At 50.2% G+C, this 16,936-nt stretch overlaps 2 protein-coding genes across 2 annotated transcripts in view; one reads left to right on the forward strand and one right to left on the reverse strand.

Annotated features, from left to right (window-relative positions):
* Positions 1-6,125: 6,125 nt before the first annotated feature.
* Positions 6,126-7,489, reverse strand: LOC123374461 (olfactory receptor 51G2-like). The gene has a single exon (XM_045024484.1). It carries the CDS (start codon positions 7,473-7,475, stop codon positions 6,393-6,395), a length of 1,083 nt encoding a protein of 360 aa, XP_044880419.1. The 5' UTR covers positions 7,476-7,489; the 3' UTR covers positions 6,126-6,392.
* Positions 7,490-14,361: 6,872 nt separating this feature from the next.
* LOC123362533 overlaps positions 14,362-16,936 on the forward strand; it is an 8,887-nt gene continuing 6,312 nt past the window's right edge. Inside the window, exons 1-2 of the mRNA XM_045002900.1 lie at positions 14,362-14,484; positions 16,518-16,586. Coding sequence (XP_044858835.1) covers positions 16,572-16,586 — 15 coding nt within the window. The 5' untranslated portion in view covers positions 14,362-14,484; positions 16,518-16,571. The remainder of the gene's footprint in view (positions 14,485-16,517; positions 16,587-16,936) is intronic.

Here is a 16,936-nt window from a genome sequence, read left to right on the forward strand (position 1 = left end):
TCTTAGAGGCTAACTAAGGTGGACAAGTTTTTTCCCTCCTCCTTATGACACCCTTTTATATACCTGAAAACTGCTATCATGTCCCCTCTCAGTCTTCTCTTTTCCAAACTAAACAAACCCATTTCTTTCAGCCTTCCTTCATAGGTCAGGTTCTCAAGACCTTCAATCATTCTTGTTGCTCTTCTCTGGACCCTCTCCAATTTATCCACTCTTTCAGTACCTGTTTTCCCTCAATTACAAGTTTCATCCTGTGAGTTAATCGACGATGAAACCGCGTGTGTGCCTTGGAAGCACGCAAAAGACCGGTACTCTGTCTCTGGCAATACCAACATCTTCATAGCCTGTTTCACCACTGCTTATGCCTGCTTAGAACTATACAACCTCCTAGAGAGGTTGCAAGAGTGGTGCCTGTACCATGACACTGTCTTGGTGATATTTGTGAAAAGGGAGAGTGAGTGGAATCCCCCTCTGGGGGATTATTTCGGGGCAACAACCGGTGTTATTTTTAACCATCTCCTTAAACCATTTTCCATACCTTCAATGAATTTGAAGGGTTAACATCAGCGGGTCTGGTATGTATAGTTCTGTGAAACTCTGGTTGTAACTCTTTAAAGTCAGGTAACACATCAATGTAGCAAAAGATGTTATGGGCTGTAAAATATCTCCACATCCTAGTTTTTAAAGTTCTGTTAAATCGCTCTACAACCCCTGCTTTGACTTGATTATTAGTAACAAGATGGTGAACTCCATGCCACTTTAATAATCTGCTTAAAGGTTTGTTTAAAAATTCTTTCCCCCGATCGGTTTGTAATTTTTGAAGCACGCGACCTTTGCTGAAAATAGCTTGAAAGGCCTTGGATACCTCAACACCCGTCTTGTCTTTTAGGCCTAAGGCATATTTGGATAGAGTGTCTATCACTGTTAAGATGTACTTAAAACCGCTGCTGAATTTGGAGAACCGGTGCATATCCACCAAATTTGCCTGCCATTGCACATCCACATCTGAAACAATGGTCTTGTTTCTTTTAAAACGTATTCGAGCCGGTTTGTGTAAAGTGAAAAAAGAACAGGAGTCCTTGTGGCACTTTAGAGACTAACAAATTTATTTGAGCATAAGCTTTTGTGGGCTACAGCCCACTTCATCGGATGCATGCAGTGGAAAATACAGTAGGAAAAGATATATATATATATACAGAGAACATGAAAGAATGGGTGTTACCATACACACTGTAAGGAGAGTGATCAGTTAAGGTGAGCTATTATCAGCAGGAGAGAAAAAGAACTGTTTGTAGTGGTAATGAAAATGGACCATTTCCAGCAATTGACAAGATGTGAGGAACTGTAGTGGGGGTAAAATAGGCATGGGGAAATAATTGTACTTTGTGTAATGGCCCATCCGCTGCCAGTCTTTATTCAAGCCTAATTTAATGGTGTCCAATTTTCAAATTAATTCCAATTCAGCAGTCTCTTCTTGGAGTCTGTTTTTGAAGTTTTTTTGTTGTAATATTGTGACTTTTAGGTCTGTAATCAAGTGGCCAGGGAGATTGAATTGTTCTCCAACTGGTTTTTTAATGTTATAATTCTTGACGTCTGATTTGTGTCCATTTATTCTTTTACGTAGAGACTGTTCGGTATGGCCAAAGTACATGGCAGAGGGGCATTGCTGGCACATGATGGCATATATCACATTGGTAGATGTGCAGGTGAACGAGCCTCTGATAGTGTGGCTGACGTGATTAGGTCCTATGATGGTATCCCCTCAATAGATATGTGAACAGAGTGGGCAATGGACTTTGTTGCAAGGATAGGTTCCTGGGTTAGTGTTTTTGTTGTGTGGTTGCTGTAGGTTTGGGGGCTGTCTGTAAGAGCGGACTGGCCTGTCTCCCAATATCTGTGAGAGTGAGGGATTGTCCTTCAGGATAGGTTGTAGATCCTTGATTATGCGCTAGAGAGATTTTAGTTGGGGGCAGTGGTGGATTAACAAATTTGCCGCCCCTAGGCCCTCAAAAAATTGCCACGCACCCCCCAACGCACCAGCTCACCTCCGCTCCCCCATGGCAAGCCTGGGAGGGAGAGGGGAGAAGGAGAGTTGTGGCGCGCTCGGGGGTGGCGGCGGTGGAGCGGAGATGAGCTGGGGCGGAGAGCGGTTCCTGGCCCCCCCTCCCCCCGGGTTACTCCCCGCACCCGCGGGCCGCAGCTCACCTCTGCTCCACCTCCTCTGAGTGGGCCGCTACTCACTTCTCCCTCCCTCCCAGTGCTCTCGCGAGGCAAGCCTGGGAGGGAGGTGGAAGGAGGGAAGCGCGGTGCACCTGGGGGACGAGGCAGGCCAGGGATTCGGAGAAGGGGCAGAGTTGAGGCGGGGACGTGAGCAAATTTTCCGCCCTAGGCCTAGGCCTTGTTGGCCTAGGCGATAATACACCGCTGGTTGGGGGCTGAAGGTGATGGCTAGTGGCGTTCTCTTACTTTCTTTGTTGGGCCTGTCCTGTAGTAGGTGACTTCTGGGTTCTCTTCTGGCTCTGTCAATCTGTTTCTTCACTTCAGCAGGTGAGGACTGTAGTTGTAAGAATGCTTGATAGAGATCTTGTAGGTGTTTGTCTCTGTCTGAGGGGTTGGAACAAATGCGATTGTATCGTAGAGCTTGGCTGTAGACAATGGGTTGAGTGGTGTGGTCTGGATGAAAGCTGGAGGCATGTAGGTAAGTATAGTGGTCAGTAGGTTTCCGGTATAGGGTGGTGTTTAGGTGGCCATCGTTTACTAGTGCTGTAGTGCCCAGGACGTGGATCTCTTGTGTGGAATGGTCCAGGCTGAGGTTGATGGTGGGATGGTAAGGTGTAAAGTATAAGAGTCCCTGTCTGAAAGCCAAACTGTTACCTGTCTTCTATTTAAAGTTTTACTATGCTTTCTGGCCACTTGAGAAAGAGGGTTCACCCCGCCAAAGCTCCCAACTTCCCCGGCGATGTAATATATTTTCTATAATAGAGCTGCCTGTGTAGAAATGACTGTTACTGGTACCGTCTTTTACACACAAATATGAAGGGGGACACATTCATATTGACACATTTAAATAAATAAGTTTTATTAATTGCCTGGTTTAACACGACCGTTTACAGCCGCCTGTAGCTACCATAAGGGAGTCTGAGCTGGTTCATTCTTCCATTTTGTCCTTTTCCGGATTTTCTTCTTGAGATCTGTGTCTCAGACATGAGCAAAACCAGCTGATGCATGATATATTTACTCCCACGTAGTGGTGAGCTGGAGCCAGTTCCCACCGGTTCGCAGGAACCGGTTGTTAAATTTAGAAACCCTTTTAGAACCGGTTGTTCCAGGACAACCGGTTCTAAAACAGCTTTTAAATTTAACTAAAGCTTGGGCAGCTATCCACCCGGTCCCCGGCCCCAGCTCACTTCCCTCTCCTCCCCTGAACGCTCCGCCCTCCTTCTCCTCCCCCTCCCCTGCTTCCCGCGAAGCAGAGATTTGCGAGAAGCCTGAAACAAGCAGCAGGCAGGTAAGCTGGGGGGCAGGCATGAGGAGGGCTCCAGAGAGGCATAGCGCGGCCCAGTCCGGCTCAGGCCGAGCGGCTTCCTCTGGCCTCGCCCCTGACCTGGCCCTGGCTGAGCGGCCCTGCTCAGTCCTGGCCAAGCACCCCCGGCTCTGGCCCCAGTGGCATCGGCCCGGCTCGGGTCCCGTGGCGCCAGTGCTGGTCCCAGCCGAGCAGCTCCGAGTTGGCCCGGCTCGGGCCCCGCAGCACCGGTGCCGGTCCTGGCCGAGCAGCTCCGGCTCAGCTCGGGCCTCGGGCCTGTGGTGCCGGTCACGGCCGAGCGACTCTGGCCTGGCCCAGCCTGGGCCCCGACTCCCCGGCCCGGCTCATTCCCTGTGGTGCTGGTCCCAGTCCTTGCCGAACAGCTCTAGCCTGGCCCGACCCAGCCCGGGCCCCACGACACTGGTCCCGGCCCAGCCAAGCAGCTCCGGCCTGGGCCCTGCGGCACTGGTCCCGGTCCCGGCCGAGCAGCTCCTGCCCGGACCTCGTGGCACCAGAACTGGTCCAGGGCCCAGCAGAGCGGCTCTGGCCAACTCGGCTCAGGCCCCCACAGTGCCGGTCCTGGGCCCGGCCAAGTGGACCTGGCCACGGCCGAGTGGCTCCAGGCAGCGCGGTAAGGGGGCAGGGAGCAGAGACGAGGTGTTGGAAGAGGGCAGGGGAGTTTGGTGGGTTGTGGAGGAGTGGATAGGGGTTGGGGCGGTCAGAGGGCAGGGAACAGGGGGGATTGAATGGAGGCAAGGGTTTGGGGGGGCAGTCAGGAAGGAGCAGGGATTTGATGGCATGGTGGGGGGCAGGAACAGAGAGAAGGTGTGGTTGGATGGGGCAGGGGTCCCGAGGGACCATCAAGAATGAGAGGAGGGGTTGGATGGGGCGTCAGGGGACAGTCAGGGGACAGGGAAGGGGGTGGATGGGGCAGGGGTTCCAGGGGGCATCAAGGAACATGGGGTGTTGGATGGGGCATGACCCCCTGAGGGGGCACGACTCCCTCGTGGGGTGAGGAGGAGTGAACCTGTTGTTAATATTTTGGCAGCTCATCACTGCGTCCCACGAGGCTACCGATGTCAGTTCTCAAAGGCCTCTAGAAAGGCATCGTCGAGCTGTTGAGAAATTTTCAGAAAAGAAACAGTGTAAGCACCCCACTGCTTGTTTTTAGATTTACGCAACCTCCTGGTTCCTAACTTCATTACACCCCATCATCAATCGTCACTTCTTAATCATTCATTTACCTGAGCGACATCTTTTTTGTTCACCTTGTCCTCTGGTGACTCCCCTGAGTTGCGTTCATCTTCCACCTCTAGGGGGGTGGACAACGAGAGGCCTTCATGCTCATTGGGGTGCCTCACGAGGGTTTTGGTTTCAGGTTCTGGCGTATCCATCCACGGCTGAGTCAAAGGGCCCTCGTCGGAACTGTCGCTCATGGAGTGCTTTCTCCACACAAGTCCAAAGGCCCTCGGGGCTAACACAAAGTCTGAAGTCCTCACCAGGGTGGTGAAGGAGTCCATGTTTCCACGATTTCTAAAGCACGTGTTCTTGGTAAAAGATGGCCTCTTCTGCCCCGATTGCTGGGACTTATGGGGTGATAGTGCTGCGCTCTGATTAGCAGAGGGCACTGGGACGAGTTTTTAGCGGGGTGACACGACCCTCTTCTGGGCAGGTCACCCCACCCCGGAACATCACCGATTGGTCAAATCTGCTCTCAGGGCGGTGCTGTGTGGCTGAAACCCATCGTGATTCGCAGAGGGCAGTGGAGGAGTTCTTAGAAGGGTCACACGAACCACTTCCGGATGGGTCACCATGCCCCGGAACACCCCTGATCGGACAAATCTCCTCTCAGGGTGGGCCTACGGGTGAGAAACCTCTCCTGATTGGTAGAGGGCAGTGAGAGGAGTTCTTAGAGGGGTCACATGACACACTTTGCTTCCAGTCGTGTGTCCTCCTTGACCCTGGAAGTAATATTCCCCATGGGTGGGACTTCCAGTGACAGGTGGTCGGGGCTTAAGGGGTCATGGGGCAGGGTTTAAGTGGCCAAGGGGAGGGGTTAGGGTTTGATTGATGGTAGGTCCCTTATACTATTTCCGGTTTCCATACTACTGAATCCCACCCTGCCAGCATGCCCATTAACAGAAGGGGCCCACTCATTCCACCATCTCCCTAGCAACCAGCGGGCCTTGTAAGCATGGGCCAAAATGGCTGAGAACAATAGCTTGTTGTCCTGGGACACAGAGACTGATGATAAGGGACGCTCCTTGGGGTATGACGTTTAACCCCAGATTCCAAGATGAAAGCGAGGCCTGGGGCTTCAATGAGACTGATGGTGTGACTAGCTCACTGGATTTATTTTACCTCATCTGGTTCAAGAAGCAATCCTTCCTTGGCAGATGCGTGGCCGAAGTCTCGTCCTTACAGATGTTTTGGCCACATGTGTGAATAAAAGCCAACAACCCCTGGAGAAGGAGATTAGCATGGCCCGTGGGTGATTAACCAGGGATGGGACAGTGACAGGCCAAGTGTAATGGGAAACAACAGCCACATCTCTTCTCATAGTGACTTTATTCATAGGAATTCTTAGGTTGGCTCTTTAGGGGCCAACCTCCCACCGATCCCCTGGCTCTCCACGAACAGAGTGACTTTGTAAATGCTGCTGCCTGGCTTGGTCTCCTTTCCCCGGAGTGCTGTCCTCCCTCAATTGCGGGTGGGGATGGCCCCCCTAAGCTTCAGGTCTTAGACCCTGTATGAGCCTCTCTCTACAGAGTGGAGATCAGTAGCTCTTGTTCCTCGTATATAAGGGTCCAAGATGGAATAGGTGGCCATGACCTGTGTCACCAGCTCTGGAGCTGAATGATGAATTGACTCTTTACTTGACAAATACCCTGATTATCCTCGCTCGAAGATGGTTGCTTTTCATGCTGTACACGATTGGATTCATTAAAGGGGGAACCAGCAGGTAGATGTAGCCCAGGATAACTTGAAGCAAGGGAGAAGAGCTCTTCCAGAATCTCTGTATGACAGTCAGGCTGAACTCTGGCATGTAGAAGAGCAGAACAGCGCAGAGGTGGGAGACGCAGGTGTTCAGGGCCCTAAGGCATTTTGTGGGGGACGTGATGCTCAGCACTGCTTTGAGGATCATCACATAAGAGAGGAAAATGAGCAGCGAGTCCAACCCCACTGTTATGACTGTAATAAACAAGCCATAGATGTTGTTGACTGTGATGTCTGAACAAACCAGCTTAATGACGTCCTGGTGCAGGCAGTAGGAATGGGAGAGGACATTGGCTCGAAAGAATCGGAACCGTTTCAGGAGAAAGGGGAGTGGAAATATTACTGCCACTGCTCTTAGCACAAACACCAGTCCCATCTTGGCTATTCTCGGCAGGGTTAAGATGGAGGCATATCTGAGCGGGTTACAGATTGAGATAAAGCGGTCAAATGCCATCAACAAGAGCACAGAGGATTCAATGAATTGCAGAGAGTGGATGAAGAACATCTGGGCAAAACAAGGATCAAGGCTGATCTCTCTAGAGTTAAACAAGAATAGGCCCAGTATCGTCGGTATGGTGGCTATCAATAAGCCAAGGTCTGTGATGGCCAACATGGAAAGGAAAATGTTCATGGGCTCATGGAGGATTGGATCTGTTTTTATAATGAACAGAATGACTAAATTTCCTACTATCGAAATAGCATACACGAAGCAGAAGAGGACAGAGACCCAGAGATGGATGTCTTCCTGCCCAGGTATCCCAGTGAGAAGGAACACTGCAGGTGTGAATTTGGTGTCATTGACAGCTGACATACCATACTGGGCAGGTCCGAGAAGTTTTGAACTTTCCTTCCTGAAAGGAAAAAGATTAGGAAAGTAGATGATATTTAAGGAGACATCTTTCTGCTCTGAGTGCAAATCTAGGATTCCCAGAAGCTCAAGGAAGATCAGAAAAAACATAGATTTGGATTTACATCCCCAATAGGATATGCCAATAGGAAGATAGGCACTGCCAGACTGGATCAGACCTGCAGTCCTTCTAGCCCAGTAACCAGTTACACATGCGTCTGGGGAAGATGGAAGAATCCCTGCAATAGGGAGCTATGAGATTGACTGCTCCAAGGGAAAGTTTCCCCCAGGCACCCACTAGTTAGACATATTTTGTGGTGTAAATCCAGTCCCTCTTTGAATCCTGCTAATCCCTTGGCCCCATTGATATCTTGTGGATCAGAGTTCCACAGCCTACTTGAGCACTGTGTGAGTTTGCAATAATGACATTCACACAGACACCCTTTCTGGCCCTCAACTTCAAAGTGTGGCCCATTGTATCATGACATGTGTGTACACATATGGCAAGTGCATGACGAAAATGGTCATTGTGTTTATCTGTCCTGCATTTAAGTTATTCATAAACGTGTTTCATTGCCTCATTATATACTTTCTTTTTTTATTTTCTCTGCTCCTGTGAGTTCAAATTATGCCACTGCCTCTTTGCAACACATGGGATAAATTTTCAGGGTCTGTTTCTGAATTCAATAATGGCATCACTCCAGATTTACGTGTGTAAATTCGATCAGAACCGGGATCTATTAACTTTCCCTTACCAAATGCTCCCAGTGATACACTCTGACGCCCAAAAATCCCTCCAAGAGAAGCTGAAGTGCTTTGCCCAGCCTATGTTGACTGAATCCAGAGAGTTTGATCATCCTACAGGTTCCCCTTCATCCTCACAGGACCCGCATCTGCTCCCCCTGCAAGGGATTGTAGTTATCTGATAAGTTACAAGCTAACATGGACAGTTACTTCAGCTGGATGAGGGAGGGGTTGGCATCGCAAATGGGTGAATAGTGCAAACACTAGGTTGCACTAATATCCAGTTGAGTGTGCTAGTTACTTCAGCCATGCTTTTTTAACAGGTGATGGAGGTAAATTACATAAAAAACGATTACACTGCTCTTTCCTGCACCTCAGCTCTACTCTTTGCTGAAACACAGACCAGCGGTTCTGTTCTCTCAGGACTTTTTGGAAAGTCTTGTACGGGTATTGTAGAGTTATTGTGTGCATGACCCTGAATGTAAGTATTACAAATGGCTTCTGCTCAGCTAGCAGGGGAGAGTACCATACAGCTGTTCACTGAACAGAGAGTTCATAGCACAAACCCCTTGCAAACAGTATGTGGGGTACTTCTGAAAAACTTTCTAAAGCAAATGCCATTAAGCAGAAAGTTCCCACTGCTCCTTCCTGTAGCAATTCCAACAACTCTGCCGCTGGCTTTCAATATGCATCTATGTCATGAAATTTTTGTTTGTAATATTTAGATTACAATGAAAAGTTTTGGCATAACATTTTCACAGCTGTACTTTGGCACACACACGTCAACCACAGGTACCAAACCCAGCCGGACCTATTGAGCAGGCACAGTGCTCAGTGCTACAGCCACATTGTGCGGTAGCCCAGGGCCCAGTCTGAGGGTGGGAGAATGGTGGGATTTCACCCCACGAGAAAGGAGGCTACGGAGCCTGACATTTGGCCCTCAGACACCAGAGAAGGGAAAGAGATGAACATAGCCCTGTAACTCTGAGGGGTATCTTCAGGGCAGAAGTTGAAAATGCATTTGCTGATTAAATTTCCAGCAGCAAATATACCTGATACGATTTGGGAAGTAGTCACTGATATTCCGTGGGGTCTCTTCTTCCTCAGGCCCTGGCAGGATTGGGCCCAGAGCACACCGGACGTCTAAAAATGGGACTCCTTGAGAAAATCGTTACTTGGGGCATCAGGGTTTTAACACTGCAAACTCGCTTTGAATGTCAGATTTCTGTGTAGATTAAATTACTCACCATGGAGCATGGGCAGATGTAGTCATCGGAGAGGCTGCCTGGGCAGCAGGCAGCATCTGTTCAGATAGGGCAGCTACTGTCTTTATGAAGCCTGTCTGCACATTCCCTTGGGGGCCACTTGGCCATCAGGGAACCTCAGCTGCTTGGCTCAGTGTGCACCAGCTGTAACCCCTGTGACAGCCAAGGGCAAACTGCAGGAGGCCAAATCACAGGGGATGTGGGGTGATGCTATCCAGATGGACTGCAGTGGCAGCCCTGCTGCAGGCTCTATTCCTTATGGTTCCAATTAGTCACAAGGAAACCTTGGGGGTGGCCGAGTGGTAACAATGATGTTGTCACAGCTGTGATCTCGCTGAAATAAAATATAATAAATAATAATTATTATAATATAGGACCAGATTTTTCCCCAGCAGCCCCCTTTCCTGCATTAGAAACCCAGGTTTCAGGGCAGGCCAGGGAGATTCCACAAGGCTCTGTATATGGCAATTTCCCTCAGATTTTTCCAGGAGGGGAGGTCCCTTTCTTCTCTCTGAATGTAAAGGGGGACCAAGGATCCAGGGATCTCCAGAGTTATGCACAGATCTCAGGGATCCACTGGGAGCTCAGCCCACCCACCCACAATCCTTGTGCCTCCACAACTGCTCTAGGACCCTCTCCAGCTCCCTGCTAGCAAAGGTTCATCAGAGATGTGCTACCAGGGCCTGTCCTTGAATACTGTGTGCAGATGTGGTCGCCCCACCTCAAAAAAGATATATTGGAATTGGAAATGGTTTAGAAAAGGGCAATAAGAATGATTGGGGTATTGAACAGCTTCTGTATGAGGAGAGATTAATAAGACTGCGATTTTTCAGCTTGGCAAAGAGGCGACTAAGGGGGATATGACAGAGGTCTATAAAATCATGAGTGGTATAGAGAAAGTAAATTAGGAAGTGTTATTTACTCCTCCTCATAATACAAGAACAAGGGGCCACCAAATGAAACTAATAGGCAGCAGGTTTAAAACAAACACAAGAAAGTATTTTTTTCACGCAACGCACCGTCAACCCCTGGAACTCCTTGCCAGAGAGAGTTGTGAAGGCCAATAGTATAACGAGGTTCAAAAAGGAGCTATATTGATTCATGGAGGATAGGTCCATCAATGGCTATTAGCAGGATGGGCAGGAATGGTGTCCCTAGCCTCTGTTTGCCAGAAGCTGGGAATGGATGACAGAGGATGGATGACTTGATGATTACCTGCTGTGTTCATTCCGTTTGGGGCACCTGCCACTGGCCACTGTCGGAAGACAGGATACTGGGCTGGATAGCCCTTTGGTCTGAGTCTGAAGGTATTGTCAGTGCAGCCCCGGGCTGCCCGTGCACTCAGAAGAGGGACTGGAGGGTGGGTGGATGAAGAGCTTGTGAGGGTGGAACCTCAGCCAGATCTAAGAACTGTTTGGAGCTCAAAGCATTAGGAGCTGGACGTGTGTGTGTTTTGAATCCCAATTTCCAGTTCAGTCCAAGGGGGCTGCTCTGAAGATTGGATCTCGGCCAGCAGGATGGGGCTGCTGCCCCCCACTGACACTTAGTGGGTTTTTTGGCTGGCCTCTCCCAGTACCAAAAGAAAGGGGAATGGATGAAGAGAAATCAGGATCCTGAGACTGACAGTCCCCAGGGCCAAGGGGGAAATGCCAACGCTCCAGGTGAGCCTGATTGACAGGGTGTGACGTTATTGATATAAATGGGGACCATATAGAACATGGGTTGCAACCAAGGTCCTGTAGTGGCACCAAATCCTAAGTAAAGGGGGTCATATAAGGTGTCTAAGACCAGGTTCTGGGTTGCTGGTTATGATTATGCTGTCTGTATGTCTGTGTATCATTTTGTAGTTGAAGTTATAAGTATTGGCTCTGTAATGTCTATATTTTGTTTTATGCTCTGCCTCTGGGAAGTGTCCCAGACAAGCTGATGTCAGCCCTGCATAGCTGGCTTGATGGCCCATTAAGGGCCATCGGCTACACAATGGACCCATGGAGAGAAGGCAGACACGCCTTGTGACTCAGCAAAGTATGCAGGGACTGGCCCATGTGACTCCAGGCTCCATTTTGCTGTAAATTTCCACAGTGAAGACAAAGGGATTCTTACACCTGGAAAAGTCTATATATGGCTAATGCCTCATCTCCATCTGGTCTTCAATCCTGCTTCTGACCTCTGGAAGGACTTTGCTACAAACTGAAGCTTTACACAAGGGACTGAACGACCCATCCCAGTGGGGGATGCATTCCAGAGACTCAATTTGAACCTGCAGTTTACTCCAGCACTGCTGCAAGCCTGAACTAAGAACTTTGCCATTACTGTATGTAATTGATTCCATTTAACCAATTCTACCTCTCATTTCCACCTTTTTCCCTTTGTAAATAAACCTTTAGATTTTAGATTCTAAAGGATTGGCAACAGCGTGATTTGTGGGTAAGATCTGATGTGTATATTGACCTGGGTCTGGGGCTTGGTCCTTTGGGATCGAGGGAACCGTTTTCTTTTATTGGGGTGTTGGTTTTCATAACCATTCATCCCCAGGACGAGTGCACTGGTGGTGATGCTGGGAGACTGGAGTGTCTAAGGAAATTGCTTGTGTGACTTGTGGTTAGCCAGTGGGGTGAGACCAAAGTCCTTTTTGTCTGGCTGGTTTGGTTGGCCTTAGAGGTGGAAAAACCCCAGCCTAGGGCTGTGACTGCCCTGTTTGAGCAATTGGTCCTGATTTGGCACTCTCAGTTGGGTCCCGCCAGAATCGCTCCCTCACACAGGCCGGCCAATGAGGGAACCAGGATCCCATCCTCCGTGTGAGGGGAGCTGCCTGAGGCGAGCGGGGCAGAGCTAAGGGGAGAGCAGCAGCCAGAGATAGGGTAGCTAGAGCAGCTGGGAACGGGCAGCACAGACCAGACGCGCCGTCAGGGAGCCAGGGCCAAGCTGCAGCGGGGAGCTGCGGGACCAGAGCCGGGACTGCGGGTGCCGGTCACGCTGGAGCTGGGCGCGGGGAGTGGCTGGGGAGAGCAAGGGGGGCCCTGGGCAGGGGCCCAGCGCAGGGAGATACCCCCAGACACACAGCCCGGACTCCGGGGGAGGGAATGTGACCCTGACCGGGGATGGGGGGGGGGCAATGCTGGGGCAAAGGGCCCAGCTGGCTAGAGCCTGAGGCCTGCGAGGGGCCGGGAGTGTGAGGAACAGGCTGTGACCTGCCCTCACGTCTCAGAGACGCCGGGTGTGATGCCCCCGAGCCCACAGGGTGGGTCCCTTGTTCCCCTTAACCCTCTTCCATTTTTCCTTGTTTCCCTTACAGTTGCTGTTTAATACATTGTATTTGGTTTGAACTTAATGTGCTAATCAGGGGTCAGGGAAGCGGCCGGTGCGGAGAGAGTACCCCGGAGTGGGGCCACCCCCGAGCACACAAGAATCTCCACTTTCATTTAAAAAATAGTAAATGTCTAGCCCGTCATGTTCAAAATGGGACCCCCCAATGATTCAAAAAGTATAAGGCAAATCAAAAGAATCCCCCAGATAATTTTAAAATCTCATGATTTGGGAGGCCTGACTTGTGATGTCTGAATGTATTGGGTTGGCAGTACTTGCCGATATGTAGCGGGTATGGAAGCACTTAGCTTTACAGCCAAGCAAATAATTCATGGGGAATAATTTAGGCTGTGAACCCATCCCATTTCCTCTTCAAAATTCTCCTTAAGAAGCTTACAGGGCACTCAAATTTATCCCTATTTCAAAAATAATCCCGGGGTGAGTTCAATGAATAATTCTTCTTCAGGAATCAGTTTGCTAGTTAAAACTCACAGTGTGTGGATTGGACACTCAGGTCATATGACTTGACTTCTGTTCCCTGATTGGATGAGCAGAACTCCAAGAAATCTGATTGCTGACGTGAATGCTCTCCTTTTCTTATTCAGAATTTATTTTCAGGGAATATAATGTACTATTGAGGAGACAGTGTGTTCCAATGGGCAGAGCACTGGCTGGGCAGTCAGGAAACCTCAGTGCAGTCGCAGTTCTGCCACTGACCTGTTGCATAAGCCTGGATGAGTCGCCTCTCTGTACCTCAGTTTCCTCATGTGTTTAATAGTCTACTAACCTGTACTGCCCTTTGAAAGGTGCTTTCACAGATTCCAAGGCCGGAATGCTGCTGTATCACACAGGCCAGAAAACTTCCCCAAAATCATTCCTACAGCAGATCTTTTAGAAAAACATCCCGTCTTGATTTAAAAGTTGTCAGTGATGGAGAATCCACTACAACCTTTGGTAAATTGCTCCAGTGATTAATTACTCTCACCAATATAAATGTATGCCCTATTTCACACAAGCTCTGTTCAAGATGGTTTCTCTCAGCCACAGTCTCCCAGCAAAATGGTGACTGGCTCTCCCCTTGCTCAGGCTCTCTTCCAGGGGCCCAAAGGTGCTGGTGCTTTTGTTTTCTTAGGTGAAAGAATGTGGGGTTGTCTTCCCCTTTCTTTTCTAGTCCATTGAGTCTTGGAAGCTGATTCTTCTAAAGCAGTGGTTGTCAACCAGGGGCACGGGGTACACAGAGGTCTTCTAGGGAGCACATCAACTCCTGGCAGTATTTGCCTAGTTTTACAGAAGGCTACATAACAAGCACTAATGAAATAAGTACAGATTAAAATTTCATACAGACAAAAGGAGAAAGCCATCAATTTGTCAGTAAGAGTGTGCTGTGACACGTCTGTATTTTAGATCTGATTTTGTAAACAAGTCGTTTCTAAGTGAGGTGAAACCTGGGTCTACACAAGACAAATCAGACTCCTGAAAGGGGCACAGTAGACTGAAAAGGTTATATCCTTGGGGGCAGCCGGTTTAGGAAGAAATCACTTGAGGCCAGACAGCAGACAGCTACAAAACTACCATTTTATTTACAGACACAGAGCTCACTCAACCGGCCGAAGCTGGCCAGGCTATCCCCTAATAATCTAACTCAGTTGCCATAGGAACAAAAACCATGACAACCAAATACACAACAGAAAAGGTTGAGAGCCACTGTTCTAAAGGATCCCCTCAAAGCAAAGTTTATCCAAACTGTGAGGAAGGCGACCTGAAGTCTGGTGGTGAAGGCTCCGTGTGTAACCCACACCTCCTGGGTGAGTTGTCCGGTCCTATCAAGTGGCACCAAGACCACTTAATGAGAGGGAGATAAAATGAGTCTGTGCTGCAGCCTTTTAGCTCATCCAGTAGAGATTCATGCAGTAAGTTCTAGGTTAAGTCCCGCTCGCCACCAACCGGGGTCTGTCAATGTTACATGTGGGGGCTCGTCTGGGATTTCAACTGGGAAGTCTCTGAGCCAGGGCCACCCAGAGGATTCCGGGGGCCCGGGGTCTTCGGCGGTGGGGGGCCCCCGCTTCAGCAGTATTTCGGCGGCGGGGGGCCCTTCCGTTCCAGGACCCACCGCCAAAGTGCCCCGAAGACCCGCGGCGGGGGGCCCCCGCCACCGAATTACCGCCGAAGCGGGCCCACCGCGGGTCTTCGGAGCACTTCGGCGACGGGTCCCGGAACGGAAGGGCCCCCCGCCGCCGAATTACCGCCGAAGCGGGCCCGCCGCAGGTCTTCGGGGCACTTCGACGGCGGGTCCCGGAACGGAAGGGCCCCCCGCCGCCGAATTACCGCCGAAGCGGGCCCGCCGCAGGTCTTCGGGGCACTTCGGCGGCGGGTCCTGGAACGGAAGGGCCCCCCGCCGCCAAATTACCGCCGAAGACCCAGCGGCGGGTCCCGCTTCGACGATAATTCACCGGCGGGGAGTCCTTCCGCCCCGGAGTGGAACGACCCCCCCCCCCCCCCGCCGGCGAAGACGGGAGAGGAAGAGTTTTCCGGGCCCCCTGGAGTGAGTGAAGGACCCCACTCCAGGGGCCCTGAAAAACACTCGTGGGGGCCCCTGCGGGACCCGGGAACTGGGGCAAATCGCCCCTCTTGCCCCCCCCCCGGCGGCCCTGCTCTGAGCTCGGGACATGCTTCCTCAGCGAGGGGAAGTCTGTAACTCACACACCTCCTGGGTGTGGTGCTCTGTCCTATCTAGTGGCACCGAGACCATTTAGAGGCAGTTCAATGAGTCTGCTCTACAGCCCTCGCTAACAGCTGGTTGGCTCTTAGTTCATGCAGTTGAGGCTCATGCACTAAGCTCCAGAAGTCCCAGGTTGGATCCTGCCTGCCAGCAACCAAGGTCTATCAACATAATTTGTGCTCTTCTCCCTCCCCCTCTCCCCACTTGCAGTTGCTGAGATGTAAATTGCTCTGTTCACTGCCATCTCCTTCCCCTGCTGTCTTAATGACCCTGTTTGCTGCTTATATAACCCCCCATTCCTTTGTTTAGAACAGACCTCTTCACCAGCGTTTGCCTGGGAGGGGCTGTTGGGTTTTCACAAGTAATGTCGTACAGGGGCAACTCATAACTCTCTATGTAATGTTGCATCATAATCTTATTGACCAGAGAGTTGATAGTTTTCAAATGGTACCTCACAAGGCATATTTCGTACAAAGATTATTACCATCACATGTAGGGTGTGACTAGAGGGCGCTTTGGGTCACATATGCTCAGTAGAGCATCACCAAGGGTGGAGGGCCAATTCCACTCCCAAATTTTAAAAAAAGAGGGTGCCAACCTGTTCCGCCAGTTCAGCCAGACCCAGAGAGAGACGGCCATATTGGAAGGGCGCTGAAGATCTCTGCCCTGAGGGCTGATGTTCGCAGGCCTCCTTTGGCCACCTGCAGCAAGCAGATAACTGCCAGGAGAAGGATCCCAGCCTATTCAAAGAACAGGGTGCTTGCTGCTTGGTCAGCTCAGGAGGGTGTGAGGACAAAAAATGCCAAATAAGCAGCGCATGCTTTCAATGCATAGGATTAGTTGCCCGTGTACCTTTCAGTACTGAAGAAATCTGTATATTAGATACTGTTATGTTTCTTTGACTGGTATGTGCTGTATTGCTGTAATGATAAGAGCATATTTCGATTTATGAGGCGTCTTAGTTAACCCACAGATTGTCGTCTTATTAACAGAAGGATTTTTTTTTGTTTAGTCTGAGCAGCTTTACTACACTGTGGTGTCTTTCCTCCACATCGGAGCAACTCTGGCTACTGGCATCCCCAGCTGTCCCAATGTGAAGATTTGTGGTGTTCTCCATAGGTGGGAGTTCCGCTGTCAGAACAGACTGAACCTGTTCACTGTCCCTGCAATACAATGGAATTATTACGGGTACGGGTATAATCAAAGTTTGGTCGGTTACACTCAGGCCAGGCCCTTGTCTCCAGCTCTTTAACGGAGCCCTGACTCTGCTCTCCAAGGAGCCCCTCTCTCCCTGAACACTGGTTCTCTTACAGACCCAGCTCAGTAGGTTACATCTACCCTGTCTTTCCATCCAGACTCCATGGAAGACTGGAGAACTGAGCAGGATTATGACATCACAGGTATCAAGGAGGCTGAACAGCTGGAACATAAGAATGGCCACACTGGGTCAGACAAAAGGTCCATCTAGCCCAGTATCCGGTCTTCCGACAGTGGCCAATGCCAGGTGCCCCAGAGGGAATGACCAGAACAGGGAATCA

The sequence above is a fragment of the Mauremys mutica genome, chromosome 1, assembly GCF_020497125.1.
Source record: "Mauremys mutica isolate MM-2020 ecotype Southern chromosome 1, ASM2049712v1, whole genome shotgun sequence".
NCBI classification, from domain to species: domain Eukaryota; kingdom Metazoa; phylum Chordata; order Testudines; family Geoemydidae; genus Mauremys; species Mauremys mutica.